Source organism: Acanthochromis polyacanthus, chromosome 1 (genome assembly GCF_021347895.1).
Source record: "Acanthochromis polyacanthus isolate Apoly-LR-REF ecotype Palm Island chromosome 1, KAUST_Apoly_ChrSc, whole genome shotgun sequence".
Taxonomy (NCBI): Eukaryota; Metazoa; Chordata; class Actinopteri; family Pomacentridae; genus Acanthochromis; species Acanthochromis polyacanthus.
This window is the reverse complement of record NC_067113.1, coordinates 36,490,380-36,510,037: the sequence shown is the minus strand read 5'-3', so window position 1 is coordinate 36,510,037 and position 19,658 is coordinate 36,490,380. Positions and strand designations below refer to the sequence as shown.

General features: G+C 40.5%; 1 protein-coding gene and 1 long non-coding RNA gene across 2 annotated transcripts; one reads left to right on the top strand and one right to left on the bottom strand.

The window, feature by feature from the left end:
- The first annotated feature begins 410 nt into the window (after positions 1–410).
- On the top strand, positions 411–6,962 carry LOC127533856 (uncharacterized). The gene is made up of 3 exons (XR_007941738.1): positions 411–981; positions 1,239–1,299; positions 6,825–6,962. It is a non-coding gene; the product is annotated as an uncharacterized LOC127533856 (long non-coding RNA).
- Positions 5,283–19,632, bottom strand: egln3 (egl-9 family hypoxia-inducible factor 3). Its single transcript, XM_022206950.2, has 5 exons — positions 19,151–19,632; positions 11,196–11,315; positions 9,147–9,280; positions 8,598–8,671; positions 5,283–6,918 (listed from the first exon to the last, which is right to left on the bottom strand). The coding sequence occupies exons 1-5, from the start codon at positions 19,505–19,507 to the stop codon at positions 6,899–6,901; spliced, it is 705 nt and encodes a 234-aa protein (XP_022062642.1). The 5' UTR covers positions 19,508–19,632; the 3' UTR covers positions 5,283–6,898.
- Between the last annotated feature and the right edge of the window lie 26 nt (positions 19,633–19,658).

Here is a 19,658-nt window from a genome sequence, read left to right as displayed (position 1 = left end):
CACAAAGTCTGTAAATGTAGTATAGAAACATGTAGAAGATAAGAAAAGGATGTCAGGTTTAGGTTAAAACAGGAATAAATGAAGGACACTGCACAAAATAAAACATTAATTTAATAAGACAAGATAATCCTTTATTGCTCCCCATGCCAGGGAAAACTCCCATAGCTAGGGTTAGTAAATATGTACGGTATTACATTTGTCTAGTATACATCATACAGTTACATACCAATCATCATTTCTCTTTTTAGAGTAAATACATTATTCTGTCAAGCAATGAAACATTTAGGAATATCAGGCATGAACAGGTGTCTAACAAACCGAGTCAGAGGTTAAAGGAACTTTATTTGACAAACTTCAAAAAAACAAATAAGTTCTAAACATATTATAAAATAAAGTTCTTTATTTTCCAGGAACAAAAGCCCCTGCAGCGATACGCCCAGGTCAGCAACACTGTGCCTCTTCTGGTCTCTTTCTTCTCTGGAGGTGACTCCACAGCAGCCTTCAGGCTCTCTGAGGGAGAACATCGTCACTGTGGTCCAGGAACATCCCATGGATGGAGTCATGAGCTGGAGGTGCTGGTGTGGAGTCATCCTGCTCCTGACAGCCGACGCTCTGCCGGACCGTCCACGGTGTTGTAGATGAACTGATGAACATCCACCTTCATGTCCTCAGACAGGAGCAGGAGCAGGAAACTGGGGCTTTGCTCTCCTGGCTGCTGGGATCACTGATGGCTGCTGAAATCTTCCTCCTGCAGAGCCACAGAAAGTCTATGACATAAACAGAAACCCTTTCCCCTCAGTTATACTGCAGGTTGTTTGTGAGTCCAAAGGGAGGTTTATTGATCTGTGCATGACGTTCTTGTCCTGCATAAATCCCCCATGTATCAGAAGGACTGCATCCTCCAGCTGGGTGCTTCCTCTTGGGTGATGGAGGGTGAAGATGTCTGCAGCGTCATGACACCTTAGCAGCAACCTGTCGCAGGTAAGGAAGCTTTATCTGAGTCACAAACACTAAGGACACACAAGAGAAGAAAGAAAAGTGGTTAAGGAAAAAAACCTTTCCAATTATTTTTATTTATTAAAAAAACTCTTTTGATTTCCTTTTTGTTTAATTTCTCTTTTATTTTGGGACAGAGAATCCCTCTTGTCATTCATATTCAGTCAGCTGTAACACGCACTAGACCACATCAAGGACTTGTGTTTACCGTTTGTTCTGCTGCTCTGTTTGACCCTCACTAGTTCCTGCTCCTTCTACACGCTGGGAGGACCTGACAGGTTTGGAGCACTCCTCAGTCCAACAGTAAGTTGTGAAAATTTTGTCTGATTTTGTGATTAAGAATTGTATTGAGGGCTGCACAGCGGGTAGTGGTTAGCACTTTTGCCAAGAAGATCCCGGTTCAAATCCCGTTGTGGGCCTGGGATCTTTCTGCATGGAGTTTGCATGTTCTCCCTGTGCATGCGTGGGTTTTCTCCGGGTACTCCGACTTCCTCCCACAGTCCAAAAACATGCTGAGGTTAATTGGTTACTCTAAATTGTCCGTAGGTGTGAATGTGAGTGTGATTGTGTGTCTGTATATGTAGCCCTGTGACAGACTGGTGACCTGTCCAGGGTGTCCCCTGCCTTCACCCGAGTCAGCTGGGATAGACTCCAGCACCCCCCATGACCCTAGTGACGATAAAGCGGTGTATAGAGGATGGATGGAATTGTACTGACAGTGGATAAACATGTGATGGGAGCTCTAATACAGAAGTGTTCTCTCTTTGGATGTGTGAAATGAGGAAGGGCTTTGTGTGTCCTCACGTCCTCAGTTCTGTAAACATGTTTTCAGGTTCCTGCAGTGGTCCTGTGGCTGGGGTGGACTGGTGTCTGCTAGTTTAGAAGAGACGTTAGCACAATATGAAGGAACGCTGTTTTCACACAGGGTGGTTGAAGGAAGGGGTGCCAACATGAGGCGGTGCTGCAGGAAGGATTTCAAAAGGACACAGATAACACATATTTCACATTCTCATGTACATCAGCCTAACAGGCAGGGCTTTGGTCCATCACAGACCTGCATCTGCATTTTTGCTTTCTAAGGTGCCATTTTCTTTCATTTGGATACATGTATGACAGGATATGTGACACAGACAAAGTATAAGCTAACATTGAAAACTGACTCATAGTTTACTCTGATGATGTACGGCTCTGACATTAAACATACTCCATATATAGCTAGCAGTAAAATTCAAACAGTATGTAAGTTAGCATAACAGTATAGTGAAGGCGATGCAGAGTTGACTGGTGGAAAAGGGGAGTTGGAAGCAGAGGGCTGGAGGAAGGTCAGCAGCAGCATCCCACAGTGGACATGATGGAGACTGGACCAGCTGGTGGAACATCAACCACAGATCTGAAGCATCCAGCTCTGGGACCAGGGACACTCGGAGAAATAGCACAGGGGGAAACAGAGTGAATGTACTGCAATAACGGTATACATATTAAATGTAAAGGTAGATAGAGAAGGGCTCAGTGCGTCAAGAAAAGTCCCCCAGCAGCCTATAGGCCTATAGCAGCATGACTAGAGGCAGAACGAAGGGACGACCAAGAGGGAGTCAGCTGTGCAATGAAGACACAAGCCGAACCCCTGTGGGTCACCCAGTCAGCCCCAACTATAAGATTTGTCAAAAAGGAACGTTTTAAGCCTGGTCTTAAAAATAGAGAGGGTATCTGCCTCCAGAACCCAAACTGGGAGCAGGTTCCACAGGAGAGGAGCTGATAACTGAAGGCTCTGCCTCCCATTCTACTTTTAGAAATTCTAGGAACAACAAGTAAGCCTGCAGTTTGAGAGCCAAGAGTTCTGCTAGGATAATAAGGTACTATCAGATCTTTAAGATATGATGGAGATTGGTTATTAAGAGCTTTATATGTCAGAAGAAGGATTTTAAATTCTATTCTGGATTTAACAGGAAGCCAGTGAAGAGAAGCAAGTATAGGGGAAATATGATCTCTTTTGCTAACTCCTGTCAGTACTCTGGCAGCAGCATTTTGGATCAACTGTAGATGTTTAAGAGAGCTATTTGGACAACCCGATAATAAGGAATTACAATAGTCAAGCCTGGAAGTAACAAAAGCATGAACTAATTTTTCTGCATCACTCTGAGACAGAATGTTCCTGATTTTTACAATATTACGCAGGTGAAAAAAGGAAGTCCTACAGACTTGCTTTATGTGTGAGTTAAAGGACATGTCCTGGTCAAAAATAACTCCAAGATTCCTCACAGTAGTACTGGAGGCCAATGTGATGCCATCCAGAGTAACTATTTGCTTTGAAAGCGAGTTTCTAAGATGTTTGGGGCCAAATACAATGACTTCAGTTTTGTCTGAATTTAGCAGTAGGAAGTTAAAAGTCATCCAGGTTTTAATGTCCTTAAGACAATCTTGCAGTCTAGCTAACTGATCAGTTTCATCTGGCTTCATAGATAAATACAATTGTGTGTCATCTGCATAACAATGGAAGTTAATACAATGCTTCCTAATAATATTGCCTAAAGGAAGCATGTATAATGTGAAAAGTATCGGTCCTAAGACAGAACCCTGAGGAACTCCATGATTAACTTTAGTATGCTCAGAAGAGTTATTGTTGACATGCACAAACTGGAACCTATCTGATAAGTAGGATTTAAACCAGTCCAGTGCTGTCCCTTTAATGCCAATTGAATGTTCTAGACGCTGTAATAAAATGTTGTGGTCGATTGTGTCAAACGCTGCACTAAGATCTAACAAAACAAGTATAGAGACTAGTCCATTATCTGATGCTATGAGAAGGTCATTAGTAACTTTCACCAGAGCTGTTTCTGTGCTATGATGCACTCTGAAGCCTGACTGAAACATTTCAAACAAATTATTCCTTTGTAAGTGTTCACATAATTGATTTGCAACTGTTCTTTCCAGAATTTTAGAGAGAAATGGTAGGTTGGATATCGGTCTATAGTTAGCTAACACATCTGGATCTAAAGTGGGCTTTTTAAGCAAAGGTTTGATGACAGCAACCTTAAAAGCCTGTGGTACATAGCCTGTTACTAGAGAGAGATTAATCAGATCTAACATTGAAGAATTAATTAAAGGTAAAATCTCCTTGAAGAGTCTAGTTGGGATAGGATCTAAAAGACATGTTGATGGTTTGGATGTAGAAACTGTTGAAATTAGTTCAGAGAGACATATAGGAGTGAAGAATTCTAAAGATTCATCAGGTCTAACAGCCAATTCAAAAGCATCTGTGACATTTGTAGGAAGGGCCAGATTAATTTTATCTCTAATCAGAACTATTTTCTGTGTAAAGAAGCTCATGAAGTCGTTACTGGTTAAAGCTAAAGGAATACAAGGTTCAACAGAGCTCTGACTCTTTGTCAGCCTGGCTACAGTGCTAAAGAGAAACCTAGGGTTGTTCTTGTTCTCATCTATTAAAGATGAATAATAAGTTGTCCTGGCATTACGAAGAGCTTTTTTATAGATTACTAGACTATTTTTCCAAGCCACATACACTTCCTCTGATTTAGTGGAATACCACTTTCTTTCCAGCTTTCGGGATGCCTGCTTTAAAGTCATATAAATATCAGTACACTCATGAGGTTCACCGCCATCAGGGAGTGGTAGAAGGGACTTAGTGGTACAACGTTTACGGTGACGTTAGGCATGTCCAGCACACAGGGATGGTGACAGAGATAGCTGGTCACAGACAAATGAGATGTTTCTTTGTTCGAGCAGGTTCATAGAAACAGCATGTGGAACAAGAAGGGTCAACGGGGCGAAACCAATGTCTTGGGAGGCTACCAACGCTTTTCTGCAGCAGAAAACAACGAGGCAAAGCAGAAGAACAGGATCTAGTTTGCATGAGAAATAAGCAACAACACAAGTGTGAGGTTCAGAGGTGAAGCTAACTAAGCTAAGCTCATTTCTACGCATTGGTTAGATTAACTAACCCAAACTAACTGGTCTGAAAATTGACCAAAACAATCAGTTTAACACCGATTTAATAGTTTGGTATTAAAGTTTCTGTGATTCACAGCGATTGTTTTGGCACAACGATTGGACCTCCGTAATGTCTGAAGGTATGTTTGAAGCCACATCAGTTATTCATGGAATAAAACTTCACATGTTAAACTTGGTGCTTCAATGAATCCGTGTCCTTGTGGAGGATGCTCAGTGCCGACCTCCGGTTTCAGATTCAAACTCTGCAGAGAGAACAGAGTTACTACGGAAGCCGAGAAATGATATTCAGGAAAAATTCAGCCATAAAAAGTCAAATATTGTCATTTTTTCTCAACATGGTTTTTAATAAGTTTCTGTTATTATGTCTCAGAGGCAACAGAAGATATAATTCAACATTTAAATCAGCTGTTATCACCAAAACATTTACATTTGGAAGGTTTCAAATACAGAGTTCAGATGGAAAGTTCCAAATAATTTGTCACCATTAAGTGATGACGTGAACAAAAGAGTGTCTGGAAGCAGCAAACATGTCAGATTTATGGAAACCTTTTAGTCCTGAAAGATAAAATGTAACGAATCCTCTGAACTCCAAAACCCACCAGCAGCTCTGAAACTACAGAATTTATCACAGTAAACCTTAAAAACAGGAGGAATGACTAGATTATCCCAATCCAAGAATAATATTGTGATATTTTACTACAAAAATGAATCCTTTGACTTCAACCAATTCTGTGGAAAAAACTGTAAACTCTGTCTTTGGTGAAGGATGCAGAAGAAGTTCCGTTTTAGATTTAGAACTCAGACAGCAGAGGGATCTACGGAAGCCCCTGTGGGACAGTAGAAGAAAAAACAAGGAAGAAAAGTGGATCATGGCTTAAAGACAAAGTGACGCCAAACATTTTCACGTTTTGTCAGGATTTAGATTTCTTCAGTTTCCTTCGTTGTTTTTTCAGAGGCAACAGAAGATACAATTCAACATTTAATCCGTGTATCACTGAAATGTTTAGCATTTTCAGATGGTAAACCTTCAAATGTTTTCCAAAATATCACTAAATTTGTGTAAACTTTTCTTAATTTAATGACTGCTCTGAACACCAAAACCTGCCAGCAGGTTTAAAAAGAAGCTTTGTGTTAAAAAAAATCATCAGAGTTACAAAGTGTCTCCCAAAGAACAGGAAGAACAATCAGATGGTCCCTGAACTTATACTGTCATTCATTTTGGTTTGCTAAGTTAAAAATAACCCCAAAAATCAACCCTCCTCATTTTCACAAAAGATGTACTGAAATCCTTTTTCTGTTTTCTGATTGTGGTTGCTGTAGGATTTTCAAATGAAGCTGGAATGAGCAGAAACTGATTAAAGTTCAGAAGTTTTCACTGAAACGATCAATCAGGACTTGATAACCTTCGTTATTAACATTCAGACACAGATTATGGTAGTTATTCCTCCACCACCAGTTCAACACAGTTTACATGATAAAAATCTGAGTAAATAGTTATTTGTGATTTAATGTAGATGTGGAAGAAAATCTCCCTTTCAGTCTTTTGGTGGCTCAAAAGCTGACTTTTTCTTGAAGTATTGTGTTCGTTTCTTCCAAATAATCCTCCAGTTTTCATTGTCCAGTAAACCTTTCTGCTCCTTTTCTTGTGCTGAAGGTTTTTCCAGAATGTATGAAAGTAGAAAACCAGACGTGGAGCTTTGTGTTTCTCTGTAAACCTGAAAGTCTTAGAAATGCTCCGTTGCTGCAGCAGGAACGTCGCAGAAAGCAGGAAAGTCTGGAGTTTCTGGTGACTGGAAGCTTTCAGTCCTCAGCTTGAGTCGGCTCTCAGGCCAGCTTCTTTTTTTCTGCTTTTCCTTCAGCTTCTCCAGACGGAATCGGCTGTAACGTGGAGAATCAAACAGCAGGGGGCGCCGTTTGAACATCATCCAACTGATCAGCTGGAGCTGCTGGAGGCTGAGACACAAACAGGAAGTCAGAAACAAGATGAGGCATTTATCCTGGTGGTTCCTTCATTTACAAGCACCTGAAAATGTGTAAAACCTTCAGGAAGAAAACGGCAATAATTCCTTAAAAGTTTCATTTTAAAACAAGAAAATTCTTGTAAATGTTTTCAAAAATAAAGTCCTAAAAATATCTAGTGTGATTCCATATATATCAGTAAAACTTCTGATATTTTTTAAAGAACATTCACATTTTCAAGCACGAGGGTTCACAAGTTTACCAGAAACCATTCAAATAGGAGGAAAATGACGTTAAAAGTTGATGCTCTAAGTTCCCTAAACTGCAAAGATAACATACCAGCTCCGTGTTTTTACAGTCATGACTCGTGTCCATAAATCTATCTTATAACGTGTTTATTTTATATGCAAATCAACAGTTTTCTGTCCAAACATACAGATTTTGTGAGGTTTGTACAGAGTTTGAAGTCTATTCTCCAATTTTTAGTCGTAAAATTCAGTGTTTTTACACTTATAACGTGTTGTATGACTCATGCCTAAATGTCTGTAAACTTTTCTTTATAACTCCTTTATCTAAGTATGTGTCTTAATGTAGCAGTTTTCAGTCTGCTGATGAGTAAATCCAGTTCAAATCAAAGGATTCTGGAGCTAAAAATGTGATTTAATTTCCAAAGTATCATGTTTATCTTTGAATCATCCATTAAATAATAGTAAGAGTTAATAAGACTTCTGATGCCAACTGAAAATATAAACGTCTTTATTAATGTAGTTAAGCAGCAGAGAAGATAAATAAAGTTACAAAACATAAAATCATTTTAATGAGAATTTTTACTCTATTTTTTGTTATAAAGTGAAACAAATGAACAGTGATATTAAATCAGAGTTTATGACGTGCTGCTGTCTGTAGTGAAGCTGCATTACTGCCAAATGCAATGTTTTAGTGATGTTCATGTAAAACAAACAGAAATTCAGCTCGTAGATGAAACTTAAACTTCATGACCGTCCTGCAGACATCAGTGATTAGCAGGTCAATAATTTACCCTCACATCCTCCTGTGGGTCAAACTGATTTATTCTGAAGTTTGAAGATGTGGAAAAGATGGATTTCCACAGTGAAGCTTCTCATGTGCAAATTTTCAAAAATATTTAGTAGAATTTTCTTGACAAATAAACCTTTTAAGGAATTACTGCATTTTTTTCCTGCAGGTTTGAAAATGAAATGTTTATTAAATAACATTTAAAAATCTATGAAAGTTTGCTGGGTTTTGGTTTATTTTTGTGAATGTTGTTAAAGAAAATCTTAGTAGTTCATATGTAATCATTTTAGATATTTGTAGGATTTTTGTCAAAATATGAAATAAAATTTTTACAGCAAAATTTTTGATTTTCATGTTTTCAGCACTTTTGGGAAATTTCTGAACATTTTTCTGGTTAAAAAAAGGCTCCTTAAGAAATCACAAAAAAATCCACCTTTCCCATCCTACCCTCATTCATTTCCATTAGAAAACATCTTGTTTTTACTTCCTACATCCAGGGAGGTTACCTGGACAACGGCCCAAACCACAACAAACTCCCCTCCACAATTCTTTTTGTCACAAAAACCTGGAAACTTTTTTATTCTCTTCAAAGGCACTTATTTAAACCCAAAAAACGACTAGTTCATGTTATTGCTCACCTGTCTGCTTCCTGAAGCGCCTCTTAGCTTCTGCTCGCTCCTCACAGTTGAAGTACCAAACAGTGATGGCATACCTGCAACACAAAACAACCACACTTTTGTCACTTCTCATTCCCTGATTTCAATTTTATGTGCATTTCTATTATAAACAGGAACATTTTTCATTCACTCTTTAATTAGTATGAATGACTTTACTCAGTCTCATTATTTTATTCCAATAAAGTCCATCTGAACCCAACATTTTTCTTAAACCCTGGCAATACAGCTTTGTTTGTACCTTCCACATGAATTGATCAGCTGTTTAATTGCTCAAATGTCTCATTTACAATGTTTTTAATCAAAAAATGACCCAAACTGTTACCTACCTCTCTGTGGTTAAACACAAAAACTCATTTTAAAGATGTCTCCTCAGACTAATTCAATGTCTTTTGGAGATTTTTCCTTCTTTGCTTGGCTTCTTCATGCACATTAATACAATTTTTCACCTGGGGTGCCCAAACTTTCGATCCCCACTGTATCTGTACTGAACAAGTCTTTACTGGTGCTTACCTGGTGCTGTAGGATGGCTGCACCTCATGAGGATTCCTGCGGTCAGACCAGAACAGCAGCAGTCGATCAAACAGCGGCTGGACATCAACGACGTATGATTTTCCTTCTGGAAAGATCCTGAGGACGCCACCGTGCTGAAGATCAATAACACCGAGGTTAGTGACTGATTATTATCTGCTGTTAGTAAATCAAACATAACCTCCTATGAGTCATCATTAGAGTTTCACTGAAGTTTGCTGAATGTCATGAAAACTTCCAGAACTTCAAGGCTGAGCCCAGTCACCCCATGGAGGAACCTCGCTTCTGCTGCAGCTGCAGACCTTTTGGCCGACTGGTTCCTGTCAGCTGCTTCAGGAGACCCCCAAGGAAGCCAAGCTCAAAGGGCTTCCTTTTTTAGCCTGATGGCTTCCCTCACCACCGGTGTCCACCAGCAGGTTTTTGGGTTGCCACTGCAACAGACACCAGTGACCTTCAGGCCACAGCTCCTAACAGCTGCTTCTACAATGGAGGCTTTGAACATGGACCACTCAGACCCCATGTCCTCAACCTCCCCCAGGATGCAGGACAAACTCTTCCAGAGGTGGGAGTTGAAAACCCTACAGACAGGAACCTCCAGCAGATGTTCCCAGTTCACCCTCACTGCAGGTCTGGGTTTACCAGGTCTGTCCATCAGATCCAACTCACCACCAGGTGGTGATCAGCTGACAGCTCTGCTCCTATCTTCAGCCGAGTGTCCAAGACATACGGCGGCAGGTCTGATGATACCACTATGAAGTCCATCCTGGACCTTTGACCTAAGGTGTTCTGGTACCAGGTAAGAGAACCTTCTGCTCCAACATGGTGTTTGTTATGACCAGTCTATGACGAGCACAGAAGTCCAACAACCAAACACCACTCGGGTTCAGATCAGGCCGTTCCTCCATTGTTGCCCACATGAGAGTTGGAGTCTCCCAGGAGAACTATGGAGTCCCCAGGTGGTCCCCCTTCCAGGAACCACCCAGAGACTCCAAGAAGGCCGAATACTCTGAACTGCTGTTGGTGCATAAGAACAGATAACAGGCAGAGTTTATCCTCTGAGAGGAGACCCTCTGGTTCTCTGGGAAGAACTCCAGCAAAGCGGCACTCTGCTTGGGTCTCTGAGTATCCCCACACCTACCCCGAGCCTCTCACCCTGGGCAACTCTGGAAAAGGAGAGAGTCCAACACCTCTCCAGGATTCTGGTTCCAGAACCCTTGCTGTGCGTGAAGATGAGCCCAACTATATCTAGCCGGTATTGCTCCACCTCCACCAGCTCAGGTCCCTTCCCTGCCAGTGAGGTGACGTTCCACATCTCCAGAGCTCGTCTACACCACCAGGGGGCGGTGCATCTAGACGCCCGCTCCTGCCGACTGCCTGGTTGGCATAGCACCCGACCCCGTGTTACTTGAAAGCCCCACGGGGCCCCAAGACTCGGCCACCAGGTGCTCTCTTACGAGCCCCCCCAGTTTCCCTCGTCCGGATGAGGTAGCAGCTTTAATCTTGGGTGTTTTCATCAGGGTTTTCTGACTCGCCCTTTGTCTGGTCCCTCTCCCTGGATACTAGTAGTCAAATACTTGAATATTAATGCATAAAAGCCTCAAAAACTTGATTATTGATGCATCGAAACTTTTTAAAATCTGAATATTGGTGCATTAAAACATCAAAAATTTGAAAGTTAAAGCACCAAAACCCAAAACCTAAAAAACCTGGAAATTAACGCATCAAAACCTTCACAAGGTCTGGATGTTAAGGCATTAAAATGTCACAAACTTGGATATTAATGCACTAATATCTCAAAACCTGGATATTAACACATCCAAGCTTTAAAAACCAGAGTATTAACGCATTAAAACATCACAAATCTGGATTTTAAGACACTAAAATGTGAAAAACTAGCATCCAAATGGTGATTTTCACAATAAAAGCAGTAAAAAAAAATGCTGCATCACCACCTGATTTCTAAACATCATAAGGTGTGGTCATGTGACTTGAGATCAGCTGATCGGGATCGGTGAGTGTCCCTGAACGCACCGTGTGGTTCCAGTTCTTGTTCAGATAGTAGATGCAGGTGATGCAGCGTCCGTCTCCGTTGGGATTGTCCACGTGTTTGACGTAGCCGGCGCCGTTTCCAGGGTAACACGCCACCATGGCCTGATGACATCAGAGACATGGTAGAGTTACAACCTCACTTCCTGTTTCACATTTAAAGCAACACAACAACAAAACTCACTAAAATGTCAAAAAATGTTGAAACCCACACATTAGCTCACCAAAATCTGAATGTTAGTGCAACAGAACTTTAAAAACCTGAGTATTAATGCAACAAAACAGCAAAAACTTTAATGTTAATGCAGCAAAATGTCACAGATCTGGATGTTAAGGCACCAAAACCCCAAAAACCTGAATATTAATGCATAAAAGCCTAAAACATATGAATATTAACACACCAAAATGACAAAAACCTGGATATCAGAGAGACATCAGAGTTACAGTTTCACTTCCTGTTTCTCATTTAAAGCAGTAAAACTCTGGGTAACTGAGTATTTGCTGTAATATTTTACCTTCAGGACACTTTAAACTTTTTCTTCACCACTTTTAAGAAATAAATATTTTACTTTTTAATCCACAATTTTAACAATTGTAGAGATTAATCTGCATAAAATGACCTAAATTTCATAATAATTATTGATCAGCTCATCAATTATCAGATCTGATATTCTGCATTTTTCCAATTATTAATATCACAATTTTTAAAAACTGATTAATGATGAAATAAATTAGTTTAAAATGTGCTAACTCTTGAAAAAGTAAAGCATGAAATAGTGTTTTCAGTTCCATATCAAATAAATCAAAAATAAAATAAGCAGCAGCAAAATATAAAATATGAAAAGTCGTTATTTTTAAACGCGTTTAGAAGTGATTGAATGTTAATGTGGAAACTGTTTCTGATTTAAAACAGCAAACAGCTGATGTTGAACATCAGTTACACAATGATTACACAAACGTCCTCTGTGTGTTTCAGTGTGTGTACGTGCTGTGAGTCAGCTGGTGTTTTCAGCAGTAATTAGAGGATTGAAGCTTTAATGAGTCTACAGAGATCAACAGTTTAAAATAACTCAGATAGAAACTTGTTTAAGACTCGGCGTGTCGTCCAGATCAAAAACCTGGAGGTTGGACGGTAAGGCACCGAAATAACAAAAACCTGAACGTTCATGTACCAGATCACACCAAAATATCAAAACTCAGAAAATAACACACAAAACCCTGAATATTAATGCATCAAAATTTTGAAATAACCTGGATGTGGAACTGTTAAGCAATATGGAATTTGTACGCTTTCACTCACTGTTGTAAGTCATGCTTTTATTGTGGACAATGTGTGCCACTGAAATTGTTGCTGAAACCAAACGCAGGGCGGTTCTACATGTTCCAAATGGAACCACCTCCGCCCACCTCCCCTCCCACTCTGCCCTGACTCCACCCAGACTCCGCCCATGTGGTCACTTGGAAACTACGATGTCAAAGGGACGACGAGTTTCTTTCTTTTTATCTGATCTGTAGCTCAGTGAGTTAAGGGTTTGTCTATGGAGCTGTAAGTTGCTGGTTCAAGACCAGACCCTTCTTGAATTTTCTGAAAAACTTTGACAAAGAAACAAAACTGCCAGTAGTGGGTCTTGATCCTGTTACCTTCCACTTGGTAGTCTCTCCTCTTATCCCCCTGAGCTACTCACTCAGATACTAATTCTTCTTTTTTTTGCTCATTTATCTTCTATTTTTGTCATTTTTTCGAGTTTTTAAAAAAAACTTTTTTCTCAACTTGACCGTTTTTCTCAGGAGGTTGGACTTCAGCCTTTGTGCTGGAGGGTTGAACCCTCAGTTCCAAGACTTTCCAAAGCCTCCAGACCTCCCAAGTCCTCAGGACCTGAGCTTTCACACAGTCTGAGGGATGAAATGTTCTAAGTCCCACAGTAGATCTCTGTTAGTTTGAACCTTCAGACAGTCTGAGGACTGAAGTTTTAAAAGTTTCTCAGTACTTCTGTTAGTTTGAACTTTGTGGTGAACAGAAGCCTTAAAACTTGTGACCATGAGTCTTGATTTCACATTTAGACCATCCATCTGAGTTCTTCTCAGACCTTCACCTGTGGATTCTTTAGAAATCCTGAACAAACTTTGATTCTCTTCACTGAGCAGTAAAGTTTGTGGAGATCAGAAGGTAACATTAGTTTGATCGATGCCTTCAGCTACTAGTAGACTTTATCTGGAAAGCAGTTTTCTGAAATGAGCTCTTAGTAAATCTGTCCACAGTCAAACCAAGAACACAGAAAGAGGAAATGTTTGAAGAAACAACTTGATGTTTTCATTTCAGACTAGAAAACGCTTTAAGACCTTTATCTGTTTTTGCTCTTTTTCATCGTTTCATCGTCTCTTCTGTTTAATTTGATCTTCTAAAGTCTAACTGGTGTCTTTTACAATGTTTTGTCTTTAGTTTGATTCTTCTTAAATGTTTAGTTTTGCTCTTTTCTCACCTTTTATTCTTTTCTAATGTTCGATTTGATTTAGAAATGTTTTGTCTTTTTAATGTTTAATTGTTGTTTTTTCAAATGTTTTATCGGCTTGTTTGAAAAATTTCCTTTTCTTTCCTAATGTTTAATTTTTAGATTAAATCTTTAAGGTTTTTCTTAAAGGGGGACGTTGTCATGAAGAGGTGTTGAAGTAAATGGATTTCTGGTTCTAAACTCGTCCTCTGAGTGTTTTCACTGATTCATAGTAAACTGTTTTATCTCCATCGTCTGAACGTTCAGACTTTAATCTGCAGCAAACCGTGACTTCCTGACGTCAGCGCCTTCACCTGCATCCATGTCAACCACACTTCTCTTCTCACGGAGGACACGGGTCCCTGAACGCAGCGCCAGCAGCTGCACGTGCTCAGTAGCCCCGCTGACGTCTGTTGACGACGAGCAATCAGCTGATAAACAGTGAAGAAGCGTACACAGACAGGAAGTGACACGGGGAATCAGCTGTTGCTCATCAGAACAGAGGGGGATTGTGGGACAGCGGCTGACGGTTTAATGATGGAGCTACGTGATCAACATCAGGCTGGAAAACACAACAGACCGAAGCTACACAAAGACCCGAATGAAGGAACACAAACTGACATGACAACCACACAACAGACAACAACCTGAAGGACAACACAAACACACAACAACCTGAAGGACAACACAAACACACAACAACAGGACTGGAACCACATTTACAACACAGTTAGTAGGAACAGATGGACGGGTTAAAGAGATAAATAACACACTGATCAAGATAAAAACAACCACAAAGAGACACAAAAACTAGACAAAGAAACAAAACAACCACAGAGACACAAAACAGCAACAAAACTTCCAAACTGACATGAAGTAAAACGAGGTGTGAATCACACTGACGGACGTTAAACACACTCAGTAACACGTAAAATGACAAAAAAAAAAAGACAGAAGGCTGTAAACAAAGACTTTAAAGTTCCATCAAAGAATGTTCTAGTTCTGATGGAATCAGACGGTTTGGACTTTTATGGTCCCAAAAACCGACGAAACCAAGAAAAACCCAAAATATAATAAAAGAAATAACTGATTTAAAAATGAACATCCTAAAGCCACACAGCGGCAGAAAAGGACTGAAAACCAGACGAGGAAATTCTTATCACACACACACACACTGTAACACACACACTATAACACACACACTGTAACACACACACTGTAACACACACTGTAACACACTGTAACACACACAATAACACACACTGTAACACACACTGTAACACACACACTGTAACACACACTGTAACACACACTGTAACACACACACACTGTAACACACACTGTAACACACACACTATAACACACACACTGTAACACACACTGTAACACACGCACTATAACACACGCACTGTAACACACACTGTAACACACACACTGTAACACACACACTGTAACACACACACTGTAACACACACTGTAACACACACACTATAACACACACACTGTAACACACACACTGTAACACACACACTGTAACACACTGTAACACACACACTATAACACACACACTGTAACACACACTGTAACACACACACTGTAACACACACACTATAACACACACACTGTAACACACACTGTAACACACACTGTAACACACGCACTATAACACACGCACTGTAACACACACTGTAACACACACACTGTAACACACACTATAACACACACACTGTAACACACACTGTAACACACGCACTATAACACACGCACTGTAACACACACTGTAACACACACTGTAACACACACACTGTAACACACACTGTCACACACACACACTGTAACACACACACTATAACACACGCACTGTAACACACACTGTAACACACACTGTAACACACACACTGTAACACACACACTATAACACACACACTGTAACACACACTGTAACACACGCACTATAACACACGCACTGTAACACACACTGTAACACACACACTGTAACACACACACTATAACACACACACTGTAACACACACTGTAACACACGCACTATAACACACGCACTGTAACACACACTGTAACACACACTGTAACACACACACTGTAACACACACTGTCACACACACACACACACTGTAACACACACACTATAACACACACACTGTAACACACACTGTAACACACACTGTAACACACACACTGTAACACACACACTGTAACACACACTGTAACACACACTATAACACACACTGTAACACACACTGTAACACACACTGTAACACACACACTGCAACACGCACTGTAACACACACTGTAACACACACACTGTAACACACACTGTAACACACACACTGTAACACACACTGTAACACACACACTGTAACACACACTGTAACACACACTGTAACACACACTGTAACACACACACACTGTAACACACACACTATAACACACGCACTGTAACACACACTGTAACACACACACTGTAACACACACTATAACACACACTGTAACACACACTGTAACACACACACTGTAACACACACTGTAACACACACACTGTAACACACACACTGTAACACACACTGTAACACACTGTAACACACACACACTGTAACACACACTGTAACACACACTGTAACACACACACTGTAACACACACTATAACACACACTGTAACACACACACTGTAACACACACACTATAACACACGCACTGTAACACACACTGTAACACACACACTGTAACACACACTATAACACACACTGTAACACACACTGTAACACACACACTATAACACACACTGTAACACACACACTATAACACACACTGTAACACACACACTGTAACACACACTATAACACACACTGTAACACACACTGTAACACACACACTGTAACACGCACTGTAACACGCACTGTAACACGCACTGTAACACACACACTGTAACACACACTGTAACACACACACTGTAACACACACTGTAACACACACTGTAACACACACACTGTAACACACACTGTAACACACACTGTAACACACACTATAACACACACTGTAACACACACACTGTAACACACGCACTATAACACACGCACTGTAACACACACTGTAACACACACACTGTAACACACACTATAACACACACTGTCACACACACTGTAACACACACACTATAACACACACTGTAACACACACACTGTAGCACACACTGTAACACACACACTGTAACACACACTGTAACACACTGTAACACACACACACTATAACACACACACTGTAACACACACTGTAACACACACTGTAACACACACACTGTAACACACACACTGTAACACACACTATAACACACACACACACACACACACTATAACACACGCACACACACACACACACTATAACACACACACTGTAAAACTCTCTCTCTCTCTTCCTCCAGGAGTCGACCTGTTTTCCTGAGTTTCCATCTGATAACTTTGAGCTGAGATAAAAATTTACTGTAAACTGCTGCATGTGCACTGACAGTGTGTGTGTTAGTGAGGGTGTGTCAGTGTGAGTAATCAGTGTGTACGTGTCGTCCGCTGCATCTATCAGGGTGTTTCTGTTCTTTTATTTCTCTTTAACTGGATCATTTTCAACGTTTCGCTTCAACAGGAAACAAACGAGATTAAAGACCTGGCAGCAGAAAAATACAGTAAATGAAGCTTCAACCTAAAGTTACACAGAAATCACTCAAAAGCTGCTCAGAGTGACAAAAGGCGTCCAAAATTACACTCAACTGTCCCAAAATGATTAAAATTTGTCCAAAAAAATGACAAAAAATCTTCTGAAATGACTCAGGATTTCCCCAAATTATTCCAAAAATGTTCCAAAGGAGCTGGAATTTTGTCCAAAATTCACCAAATCTGGATTATTTCAGACTGAGACTCCTGGATGGATTTAAGCTGATCTGGTGTCAGTTTTTACCAGAACTCAGATGTTTCTCCTCCTAAACGTCATGGTTCTATCTGCTGGACTGATGAAGTTCTGAGGTTCAGAAATGATGCAAAAAGTCCATTAAAAAGTGATAAATGTGGACCCACAAACAGGAACTGGACAGTTTTCAAGAACTTCAGATACATTTAAAGTCATTTTGGGAAAATTCTGGAGTAGATCTGGACAAACTGAGTCATTTCAGAACCTCTTGAGTCGTTTTGGTCTCATGTCGGGTCATTTAGCACAGTTTTTAAATAGTTTTAGATTCATTTTGAGTCATTTCAGTGAATTTTAAGTCATTTTATACCATTTTTGAGTAATTCTGGACAATTTTTGCGATACAAAACAAAATTTTGCTAATAATTGATAATTTTATTAATCATCCTGAACAAAACATGAGATTTTCGAGTAATTTCAGTCAAACTTCAGTCATTCTGAAGAGGCTTCTTATTCATTTTGGACAGTTTTCAAGTCATTTTTGGTCCTTTTTTGAGTAATTCTGGACAATTTTTCAGTTTTTGACTATTTTTTAAATAATTTTGAACAAACTATGAGTCATTTTGGAACAATTTTGAGTCATTTTGGCCTAATTTCACTCATTCTTCACAAGTTTTTAGTCATTTTGGACAGTTTTTGAGTTGTGGACTATTTTGTTAATAATTTGAACAATTTAGACTTACTTTTTAGAAACGGTAGCTGGACAGTTTTCAAGAATTTCCAATAAATTTAAAATAATTTAGAACAAACTATGAGTCATTTCAGAACATTTTTGTCAAATTTCAGTGGTTCTGGACTAATGTCAGGTCATTTAGGACAGTTTTTAAATAGTTTTACATGAATTTTCACTCATTTTTGACTAACTGAACCCTTAAATTTCCATCTGGAGTCGCTGTGTTGTCCTTGTCTCCCTGAATCTCTTCTTCAGGTGTTTCTGGCTCTTTTTCTGCTCATTTACAGAAATCTTCTCCAAACATCACGTCTCCTCCTGAAGGTATTTTTCCTGCTGATGATTAATGATTATTGTGATTAACGGTTTATTAAGGTCTGAACCGCTCCACTGAGCTTCCTGCTCTTCTCTGAAGCTCAGAAAAAATTATGTTTTTCTGCAGACTCCAGGTCAGATTTTTAGAAAAACTGATGCTAAAAAAATGTCACTTTAAAACTGGACTGATCTGATTATAGGAAATTAACAAGTTTGCATTTTACTGCACATCCTGATAAATAAAAACTCTAAATATTGAATCATTTTGCATTAAAAACACTGATTTTCTAACTTTCCTTCTTTCTTTCTTCACTCTTATGCATGTAACTTTCCATGTTTTTTTTAAACTTATTTTTCTTAAGTTTAACGTGTGAGCATGAAAACACACTATCAGTCCTTTAAGCCTGTTCCCCTTGCCTCTCTCTCCCCGGCTCCCTGCTTCTCTCCCCGGCTCCCTGCTTCTCTCCCCGGCTCTCCGCTCCCCTCCAGCCGCCTACCTTGGACCTCTCCCGGATCTTGCCCGCCAGCCTGCCGGCACACACGGAGATGAGTCTGTCCAGGAGGCCGAGCAGGAAGCTGACTGCCTCGCATCCCCGCTCCGAGCCGCTCACCCAGGTAATCTTGTCCCCGCGGATGCTGCTGCGGTGGATGCCGGGCGCGGTGCTCGCCAGGCGGCCGTCCTGCAGCGCCCCGGCCCGGTGCAGCTCCTCCACCTGGTCCCGCACCGCTCCGCCCGCCAGCTCCCCCAGCAGCCCGTCCAGGTGGTAGAAGCCCTGGGACAGCAGCGCCGGGACGACCCGGTCCAGAGCCAGGCGCTCCAGGTCCTGGTCCGAAAGGTGCTCGATAAAAGGCATGTTGATCAGAGTATCGATCAGCTGATTATTGATCCGCAGAGGGAAGTCCTGAACGGGTGAGATCCAGGTCCAAACTTAACCTGAGTCAGCTGATCCGAGTTTTTAAGTGCTGCAGGTCCGTCTCACACGCTGCTTCCGGTCAGTCCCTTCA